The 26,168-nt window shown below is 34.9% G+C and overlaps 1 protein-coding gene across 14 annotated transcripts in view; it reads right to left on the reverse strand.

Annotated features, from left to right (window-relative positions):
• CCDC88A (coiled-coil domain containing 88A) overlaps positions 1 to 26,168 on the reverse strand; it is a 138,824-nt gene that overhangs the window by 106,407 nt on the left and 6,249 nt on the right. For all 14 annotated transcript variants that reach the window (XM_072768414.1, XM_072768413.1, XM_072768416.1 and 11 more), the window contains exon 3: positions 1,997 to 2,105. In XM_072768414.1, coding sequence (XP_072624515.1) covers positions 1,997 to 2,105 — 109 coding nt within the window. The remainder of the gene's footprint in view (positions 1 to 1,996; positions 2,106 to 26,168) is intronic.

The following is a 26,168-nucleotide window of genomic DNA, read 5'->3' on the forward strand; positions in this document are numbered from 1 at the left end:
GCATACCCAATAAAACTATCTTTCAGGAACAAGGGTAAAATAAAGGCATTCTCAGACAAATAAACATTGAGAAACTTCATCATTAATAAGTCCTCTCTAAATAAACATTTAAAGGGTATATTTCAGTAAGAAAATAATACCAGAGACAGTTCTGATATAAAAAAGAAAATCCCATGAGAGGGAATAAAAAAAAAAAAGGAAAACACATAGCTTGATCTAAAAGGATATTGATTCTATTTATTTAACAGTATTTACCATATCTAATCTATGGTTTTTTTTTAAAAAAGAACTAAAATACAAGACAAGAACAGCTTAAAAGTCATCATTGGAATGACTGGAGTTAAAATATTCTAAGATCACAGTGATGAGGGAACAGAAGACTAGCTGAGGACAAAGTACATTGACAAGTCCTTGAAACAGGGAGAGTGACATTCCTCTACAGACTCAACTGCCTCAATGTTCCTACTTTGCTAAGGGCAGAAGGCAATCTTAGCCTGATCCCCAGGATCCTGTAAGTCTACTTTAACATATAAAAATTCCTTTAGAAATGTCCTTTATCTCTACCCCCCAAGATACATGTTGGCAATCATCCCCCAAGCACATGGTCCACTGATATACATCTGAAGGGTCTCATGACTTCGGTTTTATTAGTCTATAATAAGTGACCTTTTCCCAATAATAGCTAGTCCACTCAAGGTCTTGGAAATCTTGCTTCCAAAATTCCTTAGAGAGTACACTATCCCCAAACCCCTTCCAACTCCCAGTTATATAATCAGCCACCCCTCACAGGCCTGGGGCAGCAAGTCTTCCTGCCCATAGATTCTGTCGTTTAATAAAACCACCATTTTGCACCAAAGACGTGTCAAGAATTCCTTCTTGGTCGTTGGCTCCAGACCTCACCTATACTCCAAAACTTCATCAATAGCACTATTTCATAAAAGATTAAAGATATTAATTTTGGCCTTTGCTAGGGTAAAAATGGAATGTATAGAGAGTAGCCTTTAAAAAAACAGAGGATGGAAAACATTTAAATCAGTAGAAAAAAAATACGTGGGAACAATTACTTGCAAACAGTATAATTCTCCATAATAATTCAAAAATTTAACTCATTTGCATTCAATCACATAGCTTTCAAGTGGATAAAGGCAAACTTGACAAATCTATCATCATAATGGGAGACTCCCAACTTATCTTTCTCAATAACTGACAGATCGAGAGACAAAATTGAACAGGCCATAAAAGGCTGAAAAACGCAATTAACAAACAAGCTTGCTCTGACCCTGCACTCAAAGAACTGGACAGTACCTATCTTTCTGAAATTTACAAGAAATTTTAATAAAAACTAACAACATAATGGGACAAGCCAAGTAACTATTAACAAATGTCAAAGAATCAGTATCATAGAAACTATATTCTTTAATCAAAAAAACAAAGAACATTCTTGAAAAATAAGTTCAGAAATCTAAAGACATGCTTCTAAAGTAGAATAAGAAACCACAATAAAATGAGAAAATGCATAAAAATAAATATTTTTAAAAATACAACATACCAAAATTTGTGTGATGTAGCTTACAGCAATTCTTAAAGGTATATTATACAATAGCCTGAAGAATGATCATATTTAAACTCTGAAATATGATCCAATTTTAGTTTTAAAAAGGACAATAAAAATACACTTTTCAAAGGCATAATTCAAGTAGCTTAAAGTGTTGCAGTATTGAAGCTCTCAGAAACTAGGAACTGGTTTTAAAAATTTATAAAATACAATAATTATTTTTAAAATTAGATAATTATGAAGTGCTTATTTGTATCTTTAATACTGCATAAGTAATAAATTATGTCAATACTGCTCTATCTTCAGCAAATAAACCAGTATCTGGCAGGTAATAAGCATTTAGTATATGTTAGGTGAATGATACTCACCTTTTGTTATTACACAAAAATGTGATTACACAAGCATTTATTAAAATACTAAATAAAAAAAAGGACCACTTACCTGGTAATAAAATTTTATCTGTCTCACCAAAATGGAAAGATTATGAATTCTAAGTGAGGCATCATTGTTGACTTTTTTATTTACTCTCTGACTCTCCGATTTAGGATTACTGTAAGAAATTAAGAACAGATGCTTTAGTCTAAAATTATATCGTAATATACCTATTATCCTACAGATGACTGAAAATAACCACAGAATGAATTTTTTCTTTAAAAAAATTATATATCTATATGTATTAAGAGATGATCCAAAAGGACAGGTTTTTTTGACATGTGTTCTGTGTTTCTAATTAATATAAATGCATTTGATATTTCTAAGGCAATGGTAAAAGAAATTTGAAGCGTGTCAGATATTGTCCTTCATTCTCAATTTGTTTCTCCATCTTCCTGGGATGATTAACCTCTTCTTTCCCTTAAATATATGTATTTCCATCACCCAAAATAAATCTATTTAAGTCAAGAATATAAAATATGAACTAATAACCAAGAAATGCTGTATCTCCTCACTGAATATTTGAGCAGGCACTGTCCTGAAAAAATTAAACAATGTAGTTATGACACAGGTTTAATCTTTAATCTTGCGTAAACTTTAGATTCAATGAAAACAAATGGTTGAATGATTCTGAGGTAGCAGAAACGGAGGAAAAATAGACCATGGTTTAGAATGAGAAATTCAATTAACACCAAAAGCAAAGGCAATACAAACAAAAATAAAGAGGTGTGACTACATAAAACTAAAAAGCTTCTGCACAACAAAGGAAACCATCAACAAAATGAAAAGGCAGCCTATGAAACAGGAGAAAATATCTGCAAATCATATAACTGATAAGAGGTTAATATCCAAAGTATATTTTTTAAAAAAACCTCAACAGCAAACAGTCTGATTTTAAAATGGGTAGAGAAACTGAACAGACATTTTTCTAAAAAAGACCTACAAATGGCCAATAAGTACATGAAAAGGTACTCAATATAATTAATCAAAAAAACACAAATCAAAAGCATAATGAAGTACCACTTTACATCTGTTAAAAGAGCTACCTCAAAAACATAAGATATAACAATTGTTAACAAGGATCTGGAGAATAGGGAACTCTTTGTGCACTGTTGTTAAGAATATAAATTGTTGCATCCACTGTGGAGGTTCATCAAAAAATTAAAAATAGAACTACTGTATGATTTAGCAAGCAACCCCATTTTTCAATATATAAGCCAAAGGAAATGAAAATCGAATCTTGAAAAGATATCTGCATGTTCACTGCAGTATTATTTATAATAGCCAATACAGGGAAACAACATAACTGTCCATCAACAGATAAATGCACAAAGAAGATGTGAGATACACACACCTTATATGTATATATTAGAATTATTATTCAGCCTTGAGAAAGGAAATCCTGCCATTTGCAACATACAAATGGACATTGAAGGCATTTGATAATAAGCAAGACAGAGACAAATAATGTTCTTTTTTTTTTTTTTAACTTGTTCGTTTTAAGAAGAATAGGAAATTCAAGTACAAGTGGTGACACTAGAACAGAAGGGAAGTTGATGCTAGAACACAAGCAGGTATGAGCTAGCTCCTCATTAGGGCAAAGAGGCCAGGCTAGAGAAAGAGCAATTAACAAATGTCTGTTTCTTAATCTACTGTTTCAGTTGAAACAGTAGACATTAAATCAGGATTTCCTATGCAAGGGCTGAACACATATCATAAAGCAGGAACCTATGCAGTTGTTGGGACAGAGTACTGTCCTATGATTATAACTTTAACTGCCATACCTACACACAAGAATGCAGAAAAGTAAAGAAATTGATAACTATACAAAAGAGGAAGTGAATAGAATCTCTCATTTCTTTTTTTTTTATTTTTTAATTTTTTAATTTATTTATGATAGTCACAGAGAGAGAGAGAGAGAGAGAGGCAGAGGGAGAAGCAGGCTCCATGCACCGGGAGCCCGACATGGGATTCGATCCCGGGTCTCCAGGATCGCGCCCTGGGCCAAAGGCAGGCGCTAAACTGCTGCGCCACCCAGGGTTCCCGAATCTCTCATTTCTTAATCCTTCCCTTTTTTACCCAGTTCATTACACTCCTAACACCTTCAGTTCCTTCCCCAGACAGATTAGACTTTATTGGTGCTTTATTTTAATAATTCTCAAACTTTTAGGCTCCAAACAACTTTTGTTTTTGCGGGCTATATTTTCTGTAATAGAAATTAATACCGAGAAGGCTTCACAGGGATTTAGTTGTTAACTTATTTTTAAAATAATAAATTACATGCTTAAACATATCAAAGCAAAAAAGTTAGTGAGAAGAATAGCACTATTTTGACACATCTCTTTAATTTCTAATTTAAACTTGAAAAACAGGGTTGCCTGACTTTATTTCTGAATTCATCTATCTATTGTTTGTGGTATATTGGTTCATGTACATGAAGGAAATTTAGCCTTACTCAGATATGTACTTTGAAGTAGAAAGATCCTTTGGCACCCCTGAGAGGATCCTCAAACCATACTCTGAGAATTATTGTTTCACTGAGAATTATCGTTTTACCTCAAGTATTCTCTTGGCAACACTCCCAACATTTTGATCTTTTGTCATGTGACCAAACTAACACAATCAATCCCCAACAACAGATCACTTCAACCATGTACAGTGAGATTGCTCACAACATTAGATGAGAAAATAATACAACCAAAGTAAGCTGAAATATCAAATAGGATGGAACAGCTAGTACCAAACTTGCCTTCTTGCTATAAACAGCTAGAAAACTGGACAGAAAATGAAATAATTGTTTCAGACTTTGGACAGCAGGTATGCAATACTAGCAAGATTCTCTTTAGTGAAGCAGTGAGGCACTTTCCAGAATGAGGTATTGGGAGGGATAGCCCAAGTCTCACTGAACCTAAGGACCCAAAACTTAAGAGTTCAAGGAAACTGAAGTAACTAAAATTTTCAGAAAAGAATACAGAGACAAGAGAACTATCCTAACATATAAGAGAGCTCCAAATATATGCCCTTAAGATTTTGGCTAAATACTAAGTTGTGCATGTGTACCCTAAATCCACAAGGCTGAGTAGAGGATAACTACAGGAATGCTGTAAGCTAAATAACAACCAAAGCTCACAAAATAGAGAAATTCGAGTTCTGACTGGCTGGAGTAAAAGAGACCTTGATAAACACCCAGAGCATTTAGCAGAGAGACCTCAGAAAAATATCTTAGAAGTAAGAATAATAGAGCAGTTGAGTAAAAACTATTCCAGAACCTTCCCAACAAAGCTTATAAAAATAAGCCTTGAAAAGATCAAGCTAATTACAAGCAACTTGACAACATGCCAAAACAAAATTCATCACTTCTTAAAGGAGGAGGGATCTAGACACTCCACAATGTAATAACCAAAATGTGTACTATACAATAAAAAAAATTACTAGACATGCAAAGAAGGAAAATAAGTGACTCATGACCAGGAAAGAAAAACAGTCAATAGAAACAGACCCAGAAATAGAAGAGATTATACACAGAGAAGACAAGGATTTTTAAAAAACCATTATAAATGCAGAAGACCCTTAGATGAAGTGGAATTAGAGGTGCTGACCCCTTGCACAGCCAAAAATCCACATAAAAGTTTTGATTTTCCCCCAAACTTAACTACTAATAGCCTGTTTCTCAGAACCTTGTCAATAACATAAGCAGTCAACTGACATATATTTTGTATATGTACATATACTGTATCCTTATAACAAACTCGAGAAAAAAATTAAGAAAATTATAAAATACATTTATAGTACTGTACTGTATTTATTAAAAACATCTGTGTATATGTGGACCCACGCAGTTCAAACCTGTGTTATTCAAGGGTCAACTGTAAAAGGACTTAAAAAAGAAAACACAAACATTATGTGGAGAGAAATGGAAACTTAAAGAAAAATCCCAAATGAAACTTCTAAAGCTAAAAAATACCTATCTGAAATGATAAATTCACTGCATGTTCTTTTTTTTTTTTTAAGATTTTATTTATTTATTCATGAGACACAGAGAGAAAAGCAGAGACATGGGCAGAGGGAGAAGCAGGCTCCACCCAGGGAGCCCGATGTGGGACTCGATCCTGGGTCTCCAGGATCATGCCCTGGGCCAAAGGCAGACGATTAATCACTGAGCTACCAGGTGTCCCACATTGCATGTTCTTAATAGTAGACAGGAATAAAAAAAAATCCAAAGCAGAGGAAAAAAATTTAAAACCTGAAAAGAATGGAGTCTAAGTAATTTATGGGGCAGTATCAAACTTACAGAAAAGTTGTGTGGCCAAGTAGTCTTTTTCCCAAACCTCTTGAAAATAAGTTGCTGACCCAACATTCAACAATCTCCAAGTATTTTAGTGTTTATTTTCTAAAAACATGTATAATTGTCAAAATCAGGAAATTAATATCTTGCTATCATCCCATCTTTAGAATTCATCCAAGTTTGTTATTTCCAAATAATGAATGGGTGTATCCTTTCTATGAAAAAGATCTAATTCAGAATCACACTTCTCATTCAGTAGTCTGAACTTCCATCTTTAGTTTCTTTCAGCTTGGAAGAGTTTCTGTCTTTCCTTGAATTTCATGACCTAGGCACTTTAAAAGGTTAAAGCCAGTTATTCATAGAATGTCCTTCAATTGGGTTTACCTCATTAGACTGTGTCTGATTCATAATTAAGTTCAGGTTATATATATTTGAAAGCAAAAACACAGAAAAGATGTGGCTTTTCTCAACGTATCCTAAGAGATGGTGCATGATTTCAATTTGTCTCATTACTGATAACATTCTCTTTTATCACTTGATTAAACTGGTAACTGCCAGTTTTCTCCATGATAATTATTTTTCTTTTGTAATTATTAAGTTTTTTGTGAAGACATACTTTGTAATTATGTCAATAATCTGATCATCAATTTATTTATATCAATACATACTAATGATTCCCTGTAATATTCAATGGATCATAGTCTATTATTATAATTATTTTTGATAACTAGTGTAGATTGCCTTTTCATTTTGTTGATTGTTTCTTGTATTTTGCATAAGTTTTTAGTTTAATGCAATCCCCTTTGTCTAATTTTGCTTTTGTCCTGTGCTTTTGGAGTCAGATCCATCATTGAGTTCTTCAAAACCAATTTATAATTTTCTCTAAGAAGAATTTTTATTACTATGTGCTTAAGTACCTCCTCATTTTTGCTGTTAGAATGTAATACTTTTAAAATATATGTGCTAATAGTTATTACTGATATATGAATGCTATCAATTTTTGTGTATTGCTTTTACCTTTAGAAACCTTACTAAATTTTCCTATTCTCATAGGTTGTCTGTTGGTGCCTTTGGAGGTTGTTTTGAATATAATTTGTAGTTTTTTCAATACTGATAATCAATTATCCCAACACCAATTACTAAAGAGTTTATTTCCTACTGATCTCTATGATATATTAGATTCCCATATAAGTATGAGCCTACTTGTGGAGTCTGTTGTGTTCCCTTAGCCCATTTGTCTATTTCTGTCTTAAAAACCTTTCCAATATCCCTAGTTTTATTATCTTGATTCTATTAAAGCAAGCCCCTCTCTTTTGTTTTCTAAATTGTCCTGATTAGTCATATATGCTGCTCTTTTCTCTGAATTTTAGGATATTTAAAAGGTTCTAGGAAAAACCTTGTCAAGAATTATTAGGATCTTATTAACAATAATAATTTGAAAACACTGACATTTACATCAGTAAAATTGTTAAAATATTCCCACACAGATCTCATACACACTTAAGTAAGTTTTTTTTTTTCTTATTAGGCTTTTGTTTGTGAAATGATTTTTTCTACTATATTGCGTATTTGGTCATTGCTAGTATATAGTAGGAAAAACTGGGGGATCCTGGGGTGGCTCAATGGTTTAGCGCCTGCCTTTGGCCCAGAGCATGATCCTGGAGTCCTGGGATCAAGTCCCATGTTGGGCTCCCTGCATGGAGCCTGCTTTTCCCTCTGCCTGTGTCCCTGCCTCTGTCTCTTTCTCTATGTGTCTCTCATGAAAAAATAAATAAAATCTTTAAAAATAATAAAAATAATAGGAAAACTGCAGCTTTTATATATTACACTTCTGATTAACCACCTTTCAAAGTTTAGTTTATTCAGTTCATTTTCTTGGGCTTTCTAGTATAAAACATTTTTTTAGCATCAGCAAATAACAGTTATTTCCTCTTCTCCCATCTGACACTTAATTTCTATTTCTTTACTTACTGAATCAACATATAATGAAGGTAAGAGCCTTATCTCCTTATCTCCTCAAATTTAGTAAAACAGATTTTAATGTTTCACCATTAACGTATAACGTTTGCTGTAATTTTCCTATATATACCTTCCTTCGGGTTAAAGTTCCCTTCTACTCTTTACTCAGTATCTGAATGGGTGCTGAATTGTACTTGTTTTTCTACATCTATTTCCATCTGATTCTTCTTCTTTAATTATGTTAATGTAGTCAGCTACATTATTATATCTTCTAATAGTGAGTTGTCCTCACAATCCTAGACTGAGTAAATAGTGTAAACAACCATTCTCTTTTTTTGGTACATACTCTATCATAGGCCTTCTAGTACTTAAATACCTTTACGCCTCTCATTTTCTCACTTGACTATAAGTACCTTGACAGCAGAAACCATATATTATTCACATTCTTTTTAAAGATTTTATTCATTTATTTAATCATGAAAGACACAGAGAGAGAGGCAAAGACACAGGCAGAGGGAGAAGCTGGCTCCACGCAGGGAGCCCGATGTGGGACTCGATCCCAGGACTCTGGGATCACGCCGTGGGCCAAAGGCAGACACCCAACCACTGAGCCACCCGGGCACCCCTATTATTCACATTATTATCCCTAAAAAGTAGCATATGTCCTAACAACGTTATTTGAGTAAATAAAAATAATATACAATCTGAGACTAAGCATAGTGTTTCAAAAATGGTTGTTTCCTAATAAGAGTAATGAGATGACATTCTCCAAGCTAACAACTCATTTGGCAGCCCAGAATAGATACTCCCCACAAAGGTTCGTATCCCAAAGATCAGCTGAAATAACAGAGTCCTAACCTACAATTTGAGATCTATAGAACAAGGAAGAATAGTAGTAAGACCGGCCAAATCTGACCTGTGACTGATTTATCCTTAGTGCAAGAGAATTAAGAATAGCCCAAGGCAAATGAGTATAACTGGAAAAGTGGGCCTCCGAAGTAAAGCACCAACCAGAACTAGCTACTTACAAAAACAAGGAGACTGTATTGCAGAAATCAGATTATATGTGATAGCGAACAAAGACAAACAGCAGCATGGTCAGAAAATCACAGTTAAAAACTCAGAATGCTGAAAAGAAAATGTTGTTTTATATAAACAATTCTTATACACTTAGTAAGTTAAACACTTATTGAGTACCTACTGTGGCCACAGTATGTAACATATAAGAGCTTAGTTTAGTTAATCTATCAATGTGGAGAAGAGTATACAGATAATTGTAATTGGGACAGGAGAGCAAGAACAACAGCAGTAACAAAAATGTTAGGTAACCAACAATTATGTAAATTTCACCTACAATCATAGAGATTCAGTAAATGTCTCTCTAGCCTTCTTCTATATTTTAATTTTTATTTTCCTTCCTCTATATTTGAATCCCCTTATATAGTCACCTGTGACTGCCTCCTATTCGTACACTGATAAGAGACCTAAAAAACACTTTGATATTTTAATAAACCCAGACATTTAATTCTGACAACAAATATTTACAAATAATTTCAATATTACTACTTAAAGTATATAGAAATTGGGGTGCCTGGGTGGCTCAGATGGTTAAGCATCTGCCTTTGGTTCAGGTTGTGATCTCAGGGCCCTGGGATCAAGGCCTACACGGGGCTCCCCACTCAACAAGAAGTCTGCTTCTCCCTCTCCTCTGCCCTACCCCTAGGCTCGTGCTCTCTCTCTCTCTCTCTCAAATGAATAGATAAAATCTTTTTTAAAAAAAGAAATAGTAAGTATATATAAACTAAAAATCTGTACAAATTTATAGTGCAAGTCCATCATTGCAGGACAATATATAATTTGGGTTATACTTTGAAATGGATGTGTGATATTCTCATAGACACAAGTGATTTAATTCTCACTTCAACAAATTTTATAATGTAAATATTACCTTTGTCCCTAACAGTTGTTACCAAGTTTCTCTGTGTTCTTTAAGTTGATATATCTTTTTAAAGTTTTAAGGCTCTAAAATAAATAAATAAATAAATAAATAAATAAATAAATATAAATAAAGTTTTAAGGTTCTTTTTAAAATTTTTATGCCCAACATTCTTCACATGGTATTTCAAAATGTATTCAGTTGCCAGAAAAGCCTCTGGCCTCCTTTGCATAAAGCTCTTCTAAGAATTAGCAAATTTTAAGAATTTAGAATTTTGGTTTTCTTAAAATCTTTTAAGAATTTTTTGTAAAGACAATTTTATTTATAGGTTTGATATTAAGTTTTTCAGCCTTTGAGAAAGATTCCTTGAAACAATTAAGACAACCCTGAATATAAAAGAGAACAGTTTAGTTTTTATACACTAAGGATATCAGATGGATTATTTTAGCAATCTGAGAAAAACTAAAAAATGCAACTTACAAAAGCTAGAGAAAGTATTTCAAAAACTACACAGAAAAGTACTTCAACACTTAAAATTAACCTCACACTTAACACAGATTATTAAAGATAGGGGAATGAATGTTTCCTGCATCTTTTCATAAAACTATAGTGCTTTATGTTTACAAATCTTTGCTCCAAGTACATGGATTTTGAGGGGATTTCTATAATCTAGACTCATTTGGAAATCTAATAGCGAAGTTCTTTGGTAGAACAGCTGATACTAGGTACCCAGTTCCAGTTTCTAATCCACACTGTACCTATTGAAAGTTATTTTAATATGAAAACAGAACTGAAAGGTTCTTGTTTAGAATCTGAATAATACATCACTAATCCATCACAGCCTATCCATAAACTTTCTGGATTTGGGAGACCAGGATAACTGCTAATAAACACTCTAGGCATGGACCTAGAGAACAATAAACTTTCAATTACAAAGCTTGGGTTTCTCATTTGATTCATGCCTAATTTAAGTTAGGGTCATAATGACATATGTTAGGATCATAGGGAACAGGCCCTTTCACCCCAAGAATGCAATCTCTTCATGTGAGAAGGATGGACTACCTTCAGGTGAAACTGTCTGAAAAGTCCTAATCTCCACTCTCTGATAAAAGATAGCTGATTACTGAAGGAGAGACTTACTGAAAATTATGTACATCACGAAAATTAGTAACTTCAGAAAAAATAGGGTTTTTTCCCCAAAGAAAAATGTAGGCTCTGCAGAAAACATCAGTTATACTAATATGAATATTGATTTAACTAAATTTGTAATAAATATATTAGAAGGAAAGAAGATATAGAGATGGCCATTAAAAAAAAAAAAAAGCTAAACCTTCATCTACCATTATTCAGAAGCCCACAGACAATGTCTCTCAAAGAGATAAATCAAGAAATACAAGGGTGGGCATGGTACCACTATAAATAGGACTTAACAACATTAGAAACTGCTTTTAAAAAGTTGAATTTTTACTCTAGGAAACAGAACTGAGAGTTAAGTTAAGAGCAGGGATTACATTTTTCACTATGAACCTTTATTTATTTATTTTTCTTTTTAAAGATTTTATTTATTTGAGAGAAAGAGAACATGGGCCGCACACACTAATGGGAGATAAGGGCAGAGGGATAGGGAGAAGCAGACTCCCCACTGAGCAGGGAGCTAGAAGACACAGGAGCTAGAAGACACAGGACCCTGAGATCACAACTACAGCCAAAGGCAGATGCTTAACTGACTGAGTCACCCAGGCACCCCCACTATGAACCTTTTAGTATTAATTAATTCTTTTAAACACATAAAGCATTTTTTAAAGAGAGTAAGACACGCAAAAAAAAAAATCATTTTGTGAAGCCTGTCCATTTTATTTACTTCTAGGAAAAACGATAAATAATTATATCCTGTTGTTACTTCACTGAAGCACATTTAAAGAGGCTATACATGTAGGATTCAGTGCAAGAGATTCAGAATCATATTTGTCAGACTATGAATAAACATAATAAAACAATCTAAAAAATTTCTTCTGTAAAAGGTATGCATTCTATGTAAAAAACAGAAAATACTACATTCCTGCATGTATTTTAAGGATCATTTTTTTATACAATAAAAGTCACAGTACAGTAATTTAAATAAATTGGGGTATAATATGAATCCAGAATTCTCTAAAAAGAAATTATAGTCCATTAAATATTCTAAATACTGTTTTTCCTTCATGTTTAATACTTAAAATACTAAACAAAGATTAATCCATAATATAGGGTCGATTAATGCAGTTTTGATTAAACTCTTTTTGAAAGCATACTTTTTTAAAAGAATTTCTCTTTGGAAAGACCCTTTGCTAAAATAAAAGATGAGCTTCTGAATGAGACACATATGGTACGTGAGCAAGTAACTTTCTAATCATACATAGCTATTTCCAAGCCAACATAATCTCAGATCAACCATATCCTTTTATAAGATGAAAACTGAGAAATGCTTTAGAGGCAAATAGCCTAGCAATATAGTTCAAATCTGTCCAGCCAGAACTTAAATGCAACATGGCAGTAAAAGAGGGCCTCAAGCAATTTCACATTTATAAATGACCTACTTATGACAAGATGCATTAATTTCAATAAGCAGGCAATAGTATTATCTACTATTGTATACAGTAATTTTTAAATTAGGTAAAAGATGAAAAGAAAATAAGCAATTCTGCGACACTAACATTCTAAGATTTGGTCCATGTATAACCAAGGATTATGTCTTTACTTATTCATTGACTAATGTCTATGAGAAACAGAAATCTGATAGTTTTAATGGCTTTATGCTCTTCTACCCAGACTGCAAGCCTGTTATGTATCCTCCTGGACCATCTGTTTAGTGTTGGTGCTTAACAACTACATGTGCTCATGTTTTTGATCATGCCATTCTAATTTAAAACTAGTTGTAATGGAGATTATTTTAATTTTTGAGATATTTTATAATGTAACATATAACTACATAACATTTGCATGTCACTATGAAACATCTGAAATAAGTATTTGCTCATCTAACTTCAAATGTGCATATATCAGAATGATTGCTTCGTGAAAAATAATTAAGTAAAGCATAATCACCATATAGTGTTATCCAAGTAGCAAGGTAACCCAGCCTTGAGTTTATCAGTGAAATAAGTGGTTTTTAAAAAAGTATCCAGGTGGCTCAGTTGGTTAGGCGTCTGCCTTCAGCTCAGGTTATGATACCAGGGTCCTGGAATTGAGTTCTACATTTGGGCTCCCTGCTCAGTGGGGAATCTGCTTCTCCCTCTCCACCAGCCCCCTGCTTGTGATCTCTCTCGCATGCTCTCTCTCAAATAAATAAAAATCTTTTAAAAATCTTTTTAAAAATTAAAAAGAATCCGTTCACCTTAATTTCTCTACCTTCTCACATCAATCACTGCACATGATGGCAAAGAATAAAACCTAGTATTAATATAATTTTGTATATGTCTATTTATATATAGGATATTTTCATATATATTAACTAATTTGGTTTTTTTTCTTTTTTTTTTAACTAATTTGATCTTTACAAAGACTGAACAGTCATTTTTGGAGAGGTATGTAACATATAATTACCACATGGACATCTCCACACAACCCTCCTTCCTGTACTTTCTCATAATTTAAGATACATTAAGTTATCTCTTCAAAAGTTGAAAAATATGTATGACATTTACTAATTAACCCATGACTAAGCTAAGAGGACAGCATTACACTCACTGATTTAACAAAAAGAACTAATGCTTTATTTTTTTTAATTTTTATTTATTTATGATAGTCACAGAGAGAGAGAGAGAGAGAGAGAGAGAGAGGCAGAGACACAGGCAGAGGGAGAAGCAGGCTCCATGCACCGGGAGCCCGACGTGGGATTCGATCCCGGGACTCCAGGATCGCGCCCTGGGCCAAAGGCAGGCACTAAACCGCTGCGCCACCCAGGGATCCCTAGAACTAATGCTTTAAATAGAAAAGTTGCAGATGGACACAGAAATAATAAAAATCCAATACTATATGATATTTAACTTTGTTTTTATCTGAATTGGATAAAATGACTGAGTATCTAGCTATCTTTTACTTCTTATAATGAGCCACATGGGCCCTTCATATATTAAGCTAGCAGCTTTCCAACTTTTCAGTTTGAGAACCACTTTCTTTCCACTTTTAAACATTACTGAGGACTCTAAAGAGCTTTTATTTAAATGAAGTATACCTATGTATATCTATGTTAGAAATTAAAATTAAGAACCAGCAAATAATTAATCTAAAAAAACCCAAACTCCTTGAATGTTAATATAGAGAGCATTTTTATGATAAATAAATATATTTTCCAAACATAGAAAAAATTTTAGTGGGAATGACATTCTTTTACAACTTTGTAAATCTCTTTAATGTTTAGCTTAATAGAAAACATGTGAATTCTTAAAACTGATTCTGCATTCGATGTGTTGTGACATACTATTTTGTTCAAAGTAACTGAAGAAAATTAACCTCCCACAAATATGTAGAGTATTTTAACAGCCCTCTCAGATAATTAATATTCTTCTTTGATACTATCAAACTTCTGTAGAGTGGTACTTTCTTAAAGATTGGTTGCACTATAAATTCTGAAACTCTATCAGTGAACTCTTTTTACTGTTATATATTAAAATCCATTGGTGTATCTGGAATGTTGAATACATGATTTATATATACACGGTTTCTTATCATAACTGGTCATTTTGAAAATATTTGTTCACTGAGTTATAAAGATTTTCCAAACACTACACACTTTATTATTCAGTATAAAAAATCACATTAATCAATATCACCCCAATCTCATCAAAATTGTCTTTAAATATCAAGAAGCTATCAAGCTCTTGTTTTCTGTAATTCAGGTTTTATCAAGACAACACAATAGTCTTCCTTGAAATGGTAGGCTTACTTTGTTCATTTTTGAAAAAATGTCTGCCCAATACTCAAGTCTGAATAACCAGTTTGTCTGTTAATCATTTTTTCAAATAAAGTGTTCCACAAAATAGAGACTTGTTCAGCTTGCAACTCATGAAAAATTTGTAAGAACTCTTCCTTGAGATAATCATATTTTATTATGTAACAGAAGTATTTTATGCATACTTCCCATTTTTGTCCTATAGAATATTAAAAACAATACACACAAGGTCAAGAGTCAATACAAAAACTTTTACTGCTACACCAAGAACATTTTAAAGTGAAACTAGACTTCCTTTTAATTCTAAGTACACAGTGTGAGAAGAATACATGATTATAGAACAATTTGGTACCACTCCTTGATTCATGCTAAGGTGTCAGCACTATTACCCATCTTTGCTTTTGCACCATTGGTGCTTTTGCAACACAGGCAAAAAAAGGCAAATGACATCTTAATAGTATTGTAAAAATAATTTTGGTCTGGCAGACTGGCAGGAGTCTGTTAGGTCTGCCGTTGAGATCCACTGTATTAGGCAAATCAGTTCCTCTTCTTGGTATGGAGATCTGAGGATTTAGTATTATGGCTAATCAGTGCCTTCATAAAGTAAGCGAACCCTCTTTTATATGGTAAAAGTTACCACACGGCCAGTAACGAAAACAAAGTTTATAGCACCAATGAGCATCACTGATCCATGTTAGAACATTCATCCATTGTCCTTAAACCTTATCATAGAGTCAGAGAGGTTTGTTTAAATTTGTTTTAGTCAGTATTTTGGGGTAGTATTTGCTCCAAATCCAGTCAGTTCTAGAGACTCAAGAAATCTCAAACTGAGCTGATACATAATTAGGTATTTTACTTGATCAGTGACAGACTTGACTAGTACAGCTTTTACTCACACATCCTAGCAATTCAATAGAGAAAGCGTTTTTTTTTTTAAGATTTTATTTATTTATCTGACACAGAGAAAGAGAGCACAAGCAAGGGGAGCAGGAGAGGGAGTCCAATGCTGGGCTAGATCCAGGGAGCCTGGGATCATGACCTGACTTGTAGATGGATGCTTAACTGACTGAGCCACCCAGGTGCCCCTAAAGAAAGGATTCTTAACCTTAAGTCCATTAACCCTCCTAGGATAATTTCAATAGCCCATTTTATTAATCATCAGTGAGAGGTAACAGTCATTGAAACTTATATTAAATAAGAAGTTTTAAAATTCAGTAAGAAAATCTTTTTGCATCATCAGTTTCTCTAATATTAAAAAAAAAAAAATCCCCACTCAGAATTACCCTAAGAATTCAGTCAGGAACAGAATAAAATTACCACAATATTGGTTTAATTTGCCCTTTTCAGTGTACCATAAAAGTGCTTCAAAGGCATCACAAACAAACTCCATTATAAGCCCACCAATTAAAGGGGGAGAAAAAGATACCTGATAAAAAAGCACTACTAAAGACAGAAATGAAAGAAGAAATACAATAAAGGGGCATCTGGGTGGCTCAGGAGGTTAAGCATCTGCTTTCAGCTCAGGTCATGATCCTGGAGTCCTGGGATCCAGCCCTGTGAGGGGCTCCCTGCTCAGTGGGGAGTCTGCTTCTCCCTCTGCCACTCACCTAGCTGTGCTCTCTCACTCACTCGCTCAATCTCAAATAAATAAATAAAATCTAAAAAAAAAAAAAAAGGAAAAAGGAATACAATAAAAAAAATAGTAGTAAAATAGAAGAGAAAAAAATAGCCATACAAACAAACCAAGTACTGTACTGGAAAATATGTGAAGAGCTGAAAACCCAAGGTAAAAGAGAGGTACACAATTAGGGAGATAAGGAATTATTAATAGACGAAGTAAAGAATTTGTGGCATGGTCTACAAATAGCTCCAGAGAAATAAAATGTTTTAGGGACCTCCAATTTAATAAAATGGGTCCCTAGTTTTTAGAAGACAGAGGAAAAAATGATGTAAACTTTTAGAATATTTTGAAAGCAGCCGGGAACAGAAAGTTGATGGATAATGGGATATTCAAAAGAAAAACCTACAATACTCAGTATCAGACTTAATTTATGCATTGCAGAATTAAAACAAAAATAAAAATAAAACTTATGGAGAACTATACAAAAACCAAAATTTTCTTCCAGAATAAATAACTCTGGAACAGACTATTTTTCAGAATAAAGTGTAAAACAGAGTAATTATATGAATGCTCTCAGATAACAGAAAAACTTATTGAGAATGGCACTATCCAAAAACACTGGCCCGAGCTCTTTCTATAAGCACAGACAAAAACTTTGAATCCTTATAGTTAACAAAAATATAACACAAAGACCGCTAAATTCTTACAACCGAGGAATTAAAATGCAACTTAATTTTTTGGGAATTGTTAAATCTCCTAAATAAGTTAGATCCTATTAATGCAGACTTTAAAGCATTCTGACAATCCAAATGAATTATAATAATACATCCTCAAAACTATTTCATTCAACACAAAAATAAAATATGTACTAACAGTAATGAAAATGTAAATGAGTACAATACCTAGCTATTGACATGTTTCTCATATAAAATTAGGCATCATTGTAGAAACACATTGCTGTATTACACATATTAAATGTTTTCAGTTTGCAAGTTAAGAAAAATGTCCTTATTTTTTCACGCAAAATTAAATATCCAAACTTAATATCCTCTTTCCGAGAAATACATAACTTTAAGTCTGTCTGCTCAGCTCTAACCTGGGCATATCATCTTTCATTCTTCCCTTTCATACATTACAGTATATCTAGAATTCCATCAATTCCTTTGCAAATTCTAGAATTTGCTCCTTCTCCTCCACTCATGCATCCCACCCTGACCAGGACAGAATGATATCCATCACTACCCATCTATCTTCTACTATCATCTACTTGTTCCTACCTATTCCTCATCTTTGTTCCCAGAACTAACACAATGTAAGTTTCACCGATTTGCTGATATAGTCTCACTACCTGCAAGAGTATACACAGCATATGCTTAATAAATACTGGATGAACAAAGTCCATACTCAATCTGTTCTACAAACTAATGGTAAAGTTATTTTCCTAATAAGTAATTTTAAATGGCTAATTCCCTAATAAGTAATTTTAAATGGCTCTACAATGCCTGCCATGTGCAGCTTAAATTATACTATTTTTCAAGTTTCTCATAATTTGACCTACTCTGCCTATGCAACTTTTTATTCTTCTGTTTCCCAACTTGGATGGATCCTCTACCAAGGCTAGTCTCCTCACCACCTCCCAAATCATAAATATAACATGCTTTTTCCTCATGTTGATTTCCTAGCTTAAAATACCCTCCTCTCTTCATCTATGGCTATCCAAGTCCAATCATTCCGCAAGGTTTGAATTAAATCTAACTTCCAGGGCACTTGGTGGCTCAGTAGGTTAAGCATTTGACTCTTGATTTCGCTCAGGTCATCATTTCCAGCTCCAGGTTCTAAGATTGAGCCCTGCATCGAGACCCACACTGGCACTGTGCTCAGTGTAGAGTCTGTTTTGTCCATCTCCCTCCCTGCGCCTTGCTCCCGTATGCAGGAGGCATGCACTCTCTCAAATAAATAAACAAACAAACAAACAAATAAGTAAATTCTTAAAAAAAAAAAATCTAACTTCCTCCCCTTAATTTCCCTGACGATCTATACCTCTAGTGACCAAATCTAACTTCTAATTTGTAAACAGTAGGGCCCCCTAACCTATTCACACTAACATACACATCCTCTCACTCACTCAAAACAAACAAAATTCATAAAACTAAAAAAGAAAAAAAAAACTTAAGCTAATAACAAAAGATTTACTTTCAAATACATATTTGGGATCATTCATCATTTGTTACAGATTCATCTTAATAATATATATTCAATGCTTAACACAAAGACTTAGGTTTAAAACAAATGAGGTACTATAAGATTTTGAATCATGACATGAATATTCTATTTACAAAGGTGGAAATACAGTTTAATTCATTTGCAACGATTTATTTTTTTTATTTTTATTTTTATTTTTTTATGATAGGCACACAGCAAGAGAGAGAGAGAGAGAGAGAGGCAGAGACACAGGCAGAGGGAGAAGCAGGCTCCATGCACCGGGAGCCCAACGTGGGATTCGATCCCAGGTCTCCAGGATCGTGCCCTGGGCCAAAGGCAGGCGCTAAACCGCTGCGCCACCCAGGGATCCCCATTTGCAACGATTTAAAATATAGAGTTGGAAAAAAAAATAACCTTCAATTATGAGAAAACTAAACACTGCATTTTCCCCCCAACATTCAAGTTAATGGAGAATTACTGTGGTTTACCCTTTTTAAACCAGTTTTGGCAAAAACAGATCGGAGTATAGCCTCCACTGGTCTTTCTTCACAATCTCTTATCCTCCACAACTCTGTAGTAATCCAAGTCTTAATCAATGAATAGGACCCAATACCTAAAACTAAACTATCTTCCTATAGACTATCAGACTCCTCCTGATGACACCTGCTTTCTTCCTCACTTTAATGCTCACACTCTATTCATTTCAACTGTTCACCTGGATATTCTACCCTATGTCTACATCATCTATCTCCAATTCTGAGCAAGCTCTACAGATCTTTTTGTCAGTTTCTGAGCAGCTACGATTACTGGGTAAGTTATTCAACCATGCTGATTGGCTCCACTACAAATACATGGTTTCCAAATCTCAAGTAAGCCATCAACCTTGCATGACAATATTTGGATGCATCTTCACCTGATTCCCTTTGTGATTTCCTCCCAGCAGCCTTATGAATTTTCCTACTTTCCTCAAACTTTCAGGCTTTTAATGTTGCTGTGTTGCTGTTTCGTAGGATCTATCATTGACCCTCATCTGTAATTTTTTTCTGACACCCATGTCTTTAGTTTCTACCACACACTTAAAAGTAAATTCCCGTTTCGTAGGATCTATCATTGACCCTCATCTGTAATTTTTTTCTGACACCCATGTCTTTAGTTTCTACCACACACTTAAAAGTAAATTCCCGTATCTCTATTCTAGACCTTTCCCCTGAGCACCAAACCATTATATATCCACCTGCCCACAAGATATTTCTTACTGTCCACCCAGACACTCCAAAATTAACTCAGAACTTTAAAATTAACTTTCTACACTTCCTCTCCCCTCAATTTTCATCCTCTTCTAATGTCTTACTTACTAAGGGCGTTACCATCTGCTCTTTACACAAGTAAAAAGTATGGTAGTCATCCCAGACTAATCCCTTTCTCATTCTGTGTATCAAATTAGTAACCAAGTCCCATCATTTCAGGGTTATCTCTCTTCCATATCACATCTACATCAATGCTGTTTCTATCTCGATTCTGCCCCTCCCTATGCACTAAATTCAATCTTTCTGAAATGCAAATGCTATCTGTTTCAATTCCTTTTATGATTTCAATAGCCCATATTACTGTTTTCCATGCTGGAGTAAGGTAGTGTTTTATTTATTTATTTATTCATTCATTCATTCATTCATTCATGAGAGACACACAGAGAGAGAGAGAGAGGCAGAGGGAAAAGCAGGCTCCCTCCAGGAAGCCTGATGCAGGACTTGATCCCAGAACCCTGGGATCACATCCTGAGCTGGAGGCAGATGCTCAACCACTGAGCCACCCAGGCATTCCTAAGGTAGTGTTTTAAAATACAAAATTATCAAGACTCTCCGAGGATTAATCTACAGATATCCTAAGAGTCCACAGACCCATTATAAGAAAGTGACTTAAGAAACTTAAGAAATTAGTCTTATTCTATTAAAAAAAAAAACCCTCTCAATGTGAATTATCACTGCCCAAGAATTTTGTCATCATTACCTCTCAGAAAAGAATTTAAATTATTGAAATGAAAACAAAATTAAAATTCCTAAATTACCACAGACACCCCCTCCCCCAATATCTGTGGACCTAGTTTAAGAAACGCTAGCTATGATGGTTAATGTTGTGTGTTACCTTTGATGCACCACAATGCATAGATATTTGGTCAAATATTATTCTGATGTTCTGTGAAGGTGTGTCTTTCAGTAAGATTAACACATTAAATCAATGGACTTTGAGTAAAGCAGATTACCCTCCATAATATGAGGGGGCTTCATCCAATCATTTGAAGGTGTTAATGGAACAAAGGCTGACCTCCTTCTAGCAAGCTGCCATTGAGCTCAATGCAATTCTTCCCTGAGTCTCCAGCCAGCCAGCCAGCCAGCCTGCCAGCCTGCCCCATCAGTTTTTAAAGTAGCCAATCCTCCACAATCTCATGAGCCAATTTCTTAAAATAAATCTTTCTCTGTCTGTATACACACACACATGCACACGTGCACACACACACGCACCACTTGGGAGTTCTGTTTCTCCAAAGAGAATCTGAAGTAACACATGTCTCTACAGGAAAAAAAATCCAATCTTCTTAACATGGTATCTAAGGACAGACTCCCAATCCCCACCTCTTCAAATTCATCTCCTACGTGAAAGAAGCATACAATCTCTGCTTCAGTTATACAAAATAACCTATAGTTATTTGATTGTACTATTTTTAGTCACATCAACATGCCTCTTTTTATGCCATTTTCCTCCTACTCCCACTGTTTCTGATTCCTACTTACCAAACTGGTCCTATTCAACTGTCATGTCCTAGTTCAAATTTTCCCTCTTATAAGTGAAGAATCACATCTCTCCTTGTGCCAACGTTATTTCAAGAACATAATTCCACTATATAGCACATGTATCACACTTCAATTTATTTGCATGTTGTCCCTCTTACTAGTGAACAAAGAGACCATACTTTAATCAGCATCGTATCCTCAGCACCTAGCAGATAGCTTGTGATACAGTGAGCACTCAGGAACTACTCACTAAACTGATCTTTGACTGAACCATTCCTTCAGCCTCCTCACTGAGTACTGTATTTAGACTATGGCAAAACACATCTCAGCTCTGAGTCCCACTCTGGCCCTCCCCAGGCCATGAGTCTCGCCACTGGGCTACGAATCCGTGGAAACAAGAGGATATAATCATTCACTTCCCCTTCTAGATGACACTGAAGTCACCTGGAACTCTAGAATTTCTTGCCCAAATATCTCTAATCCAATTGCAGGGCTTGCACAGGGCTCTTCCCTATGTCTGTCCTGAGGATGGACTATGCTAAAGATGTATATACTGCTGTGCCAAGGACTACTATTGGAAGAGCCTGGATCTTGGACATGCATGCAGGATGTCCACAGGCATGCACATGAGGCCTCTCTGAGACAGTAGAGCTAGGGATGTGGGGAGGAGGTTGGGCTCCACAAAATTCTGATTTAACACTGAATTTATGAATTCTCAATTCCATAAATTCTAAATTTGAATCTTTCTTTTAAAGTCACTATGAAAGTATATTTTTCAAGATAAAAGTTCAGAACATAGTCAACAATTTATTAGTTTGGTTTATAACCTTTAAACATTTAGGCCTTTTGTGCTAAATGAATACTTGCCCTGAGTCTCAGAAATGTCAGAATAAAGTTGATGACTTTCATCAACCTAGTTTTATTAAATATTGAACTAGCAAAAATAGAGCTAAGATAGCACAGGAATAAAATCAGGAAAAAAGAAGAGTATACAGACATACCTCCTTTATTGTGCTTCACTTTACTGCACCTTGTAGATAACTACATTTTTTACAAATGGAAAGTTTATAACAATCTTCTGTTAATCAAATCTATTGGCACCGTTTCCCCAACAGCATTTGCCCACTTTGTGTCTCGGTGTCACATTTCGGTAATTATTGCAATATTTCACTTTCCATTATTACAGTATTTACAATGATCTATGATCAGTGAGTGATCTTTGATGTTGCTATTGTAAATGTTTTGGGGCTGCCACAAGCTGCACCCATGTAATACAGTAAACTAATCAAAAAATATTGTATGTATTTTGACTGCTCCACCAACCACCATGATCCAGGAATTAAATTTAAAATTTTCCACGTAGTCTTTTCCTCTACACCATACCAACTCTCTAAAAGTAGTTAGCTTGGTAATGACTAAATTGAATATTGACAGACATCTCTTAAAATCAATTAAAACCTCAAATATTATTTTTAAACACTGAAACACCATGTTTAGAATGGTACCAATCCATTTCACAAACCCTAAGAGAAGGTCAACTGGTGTTCTGAAAAGAGTACAGTTAAGAACTGATGTTCTTCAGGGCACCTGGCTGGCTCAGTCTATAGAGCATGCCATTTGATTTTGGGGTTATGAATTTAAGCCTCACACTGGATGGAGAGATTACTTTAAAAAAAATAAGTAAATAAAATAAGAAATTTTAAAAATAAAAAAGAATTGCTCTTCCTTTATGAGTTTCCCATATTAATACATGTTATAGAAATTTTTCAGTTAAAATTTTCAGAAATACTCCCATTTGTAGCCACTAGTTTCTGTTCTCTAGGTTCTCAACACTTCTTGTAGCTTAAATAGATATAGATCAGAGAATCAGACAATCACAATGGACTACTCTTATAAACATCAGTCAAATATAAGGCTGTTGGCAAAAATCTCAATATGTTGGATATTATTATCAGGGACATTATTGGAAACCAAACTGAAGTCACTGTATATTCTTTTTTTTTTTTTTTAAAGATTTTATTATTTATTTATTTATTTATTTATTTATTTATTTATTTGAGAGAGAGAGAATGAGCACAAGTAGGAGGTGGCAGAGGGAGAAGGAGACTCCCCACTGAGCAGGGAGTCAAATGCAGGACTCAATCCCAGGATCCTGGGATCATGATGTGAGTCAAAGGCAGACACTTAATCAACTGAGCCACCCAGGCACCTCAGTCACTGCATGTTCTAATACCATACAAAAGCATGGTCTATGACTTGTTCTTACAACCTCAACTCAAGGAAGACATAACATATGGGGAAGGGGCACCTAGGTGGCTCAGTAGTTGAGCATCTGTCTTTGGCTCAGGTTGTGATCCCAGGGTCCTGGGATCGAGTACCACATCAGGCTCCCTGCAGGGAGCCTGCTTTTCCCTCTGCCTATGTCTCTGCCTCTCTTTCTGCATCTCTTATGAATAAAATATCTAAAAAAAAAAAATAACATATGGAGAAAATATTCAATAAAGGTAATTAAATAACAGGACAGAGAAAGAACAAAAGAAAAGAAATAGAAAACAAACTAGAGGAGCCTGGGTCGCCCAGTTGTTTAAGCATCCAACTCTTAATTTCAGCTCAAGTCATGATCCCAGGGTTATGAGATTGAGCCCCATGTGTTGGGCTCTGTGCTGAGCATGGAGCCTGTTAAAACTCTGTTTCTCGGGACGCCTGGGTGGCTTGGTGGCTGAGCATTTGCCTCTGGCTCAGGGCGTGATCCCAGAGTCCCAGGATGGAGTCCCAAACTGGGCTCCCTGCACGGAGCCTGCTTCTCCCTCTGCCTATGTTTCTGCTTCTCTCTCTCTCTCTCTCATGAATAAATAAATAAAATCTTTTTATAAAACAACAACAAAAAAAAGATTTTGTTTCTCCCTGGGGCACCTAAGTGGCTCAGTTGGTTTCAGCACTGGTCATGATCTCAAGGTTGCAGGATTGGGGATCGAGCCCATGTTGGGCTCCTTGCTTAGTGGGGGTCTGCTGGGGTCTCCCTTTCCTTTTGTCCTTCCCCACCATATTCACACTTGCTCACACACTCTCTCTCTAAATAAAGTAAAACTAAATTCTATAATACCAAGACTAGAGTTCTCAAATTTTAAAAAATTAATAAAATTATAAAATGTTTCATTCACTCCTTTGACATTTTTTTTTAATTTTTATTTATTTATGATAGGCACACAGTGAGAGAGAGAGGCAGAGACACAGGCAGAGGGAGAAGCAGGCTCCATGCACCGGGAGCCCGACGTGGGATTCGATCCCGGGTCTCCAGGATCGCGCCCTGGGCCAAAGGCAGGCGCCAAACCGCTGCGCCACCCAGGGATCCCTCCTTTGACATTTAATAAAAACTTATGACATACCAAATCTCTGCTAGGTGCTGGTGATACATAACAAAATCTCTAGCTTCTAACTGCTAACTATTTAGTAGCTGCAGCACTTTAACAATTTGGTAGACATATATGACAGGAAAGAGAGCAACTAACCATGCCAAGAGGCTTCAAAGAGTATTAAAGAATGAATAAAAACTTGATAGGCAAAAAAGGGGAAAAGGGCAGTATACAGGAAAATGATTATAAAAATAGAAATAAAATTAAGATCAATAGCTAACAATAATTTAATCTTGCTGTATGCTAAGCATTGTTCACAAATTATCCTATTTGAGGGATCCCTGGGTGGCGCAGCGGTTTGGCGCCTGCCTTTGGCCCAGGGCGCGATCCTGGAGATCCGGGATAGAATCCCACATCGGGCTCCCGGTGCATGGAGCCTGCTTCTCCCTCTACCTGTGTCTCTGCCTCTCTCACTCTCTCTCTCTCTGTGACTATCATAAATAAATTTTTTAAAAAATTATCCTATTTGATTCTCATAACCCTGTGATTCTCCTTTCATCCTGTTTATGAAATGAAAAAATTGAGAAGAAACTTGCTAAAGATCATACAGCCATATAGGGGTGACATCAACAGAGATTATGCAAAACTAAGCTGTGAATGATCATAATTTGTTTGAAGAAACAGAAAAAGGTAGGCATGGCCTAGCACACAATAATACTAATGACAGCAACCAGCACTGAGGATACAGTAGTCAACAAAACAGAAAATAAGTATTATCTGTGTCTTATTAGAGAGTAAGTCTATTCCAGGAAGGAAACATAAATTTTCATCTCATAGATGTAGACTGAGATATGGAAATGCTAAGTAAATTGTTTAAGGTCATACGCTAATAAGTAGTATAGTGAGAATTAAATCCTGTCTGACTTAAAGTCTGACGCAAAGTCCAAATTCATTCTACTTTACCACATTAGCTTTCTATTATTTGTTCACTCAACAGAAGTATATCCAGTACCTACTGTATGTCAAGCATTGTGCTAGGAATAGAGATGAAAGATATAGTCCATGGCTTCAAGAAATTCACAGGTTAGTCACTGGAATCAAACATA

The sequence above is a fragment of the Canis lupus genome, chromosome 11 (genome assembly GCF_048164855.1).
Source record: "Canis lupus baileyi chromosome 11, mCanLup2.hap1, whole genome shotgun sequence".
Classification (NCBI taxonomy): domain Eukaryota; kingdom Metazoa; phylum Chordata; class Mammalia; order Carnivora; family Canidae; genus Canis; species Canis lupus.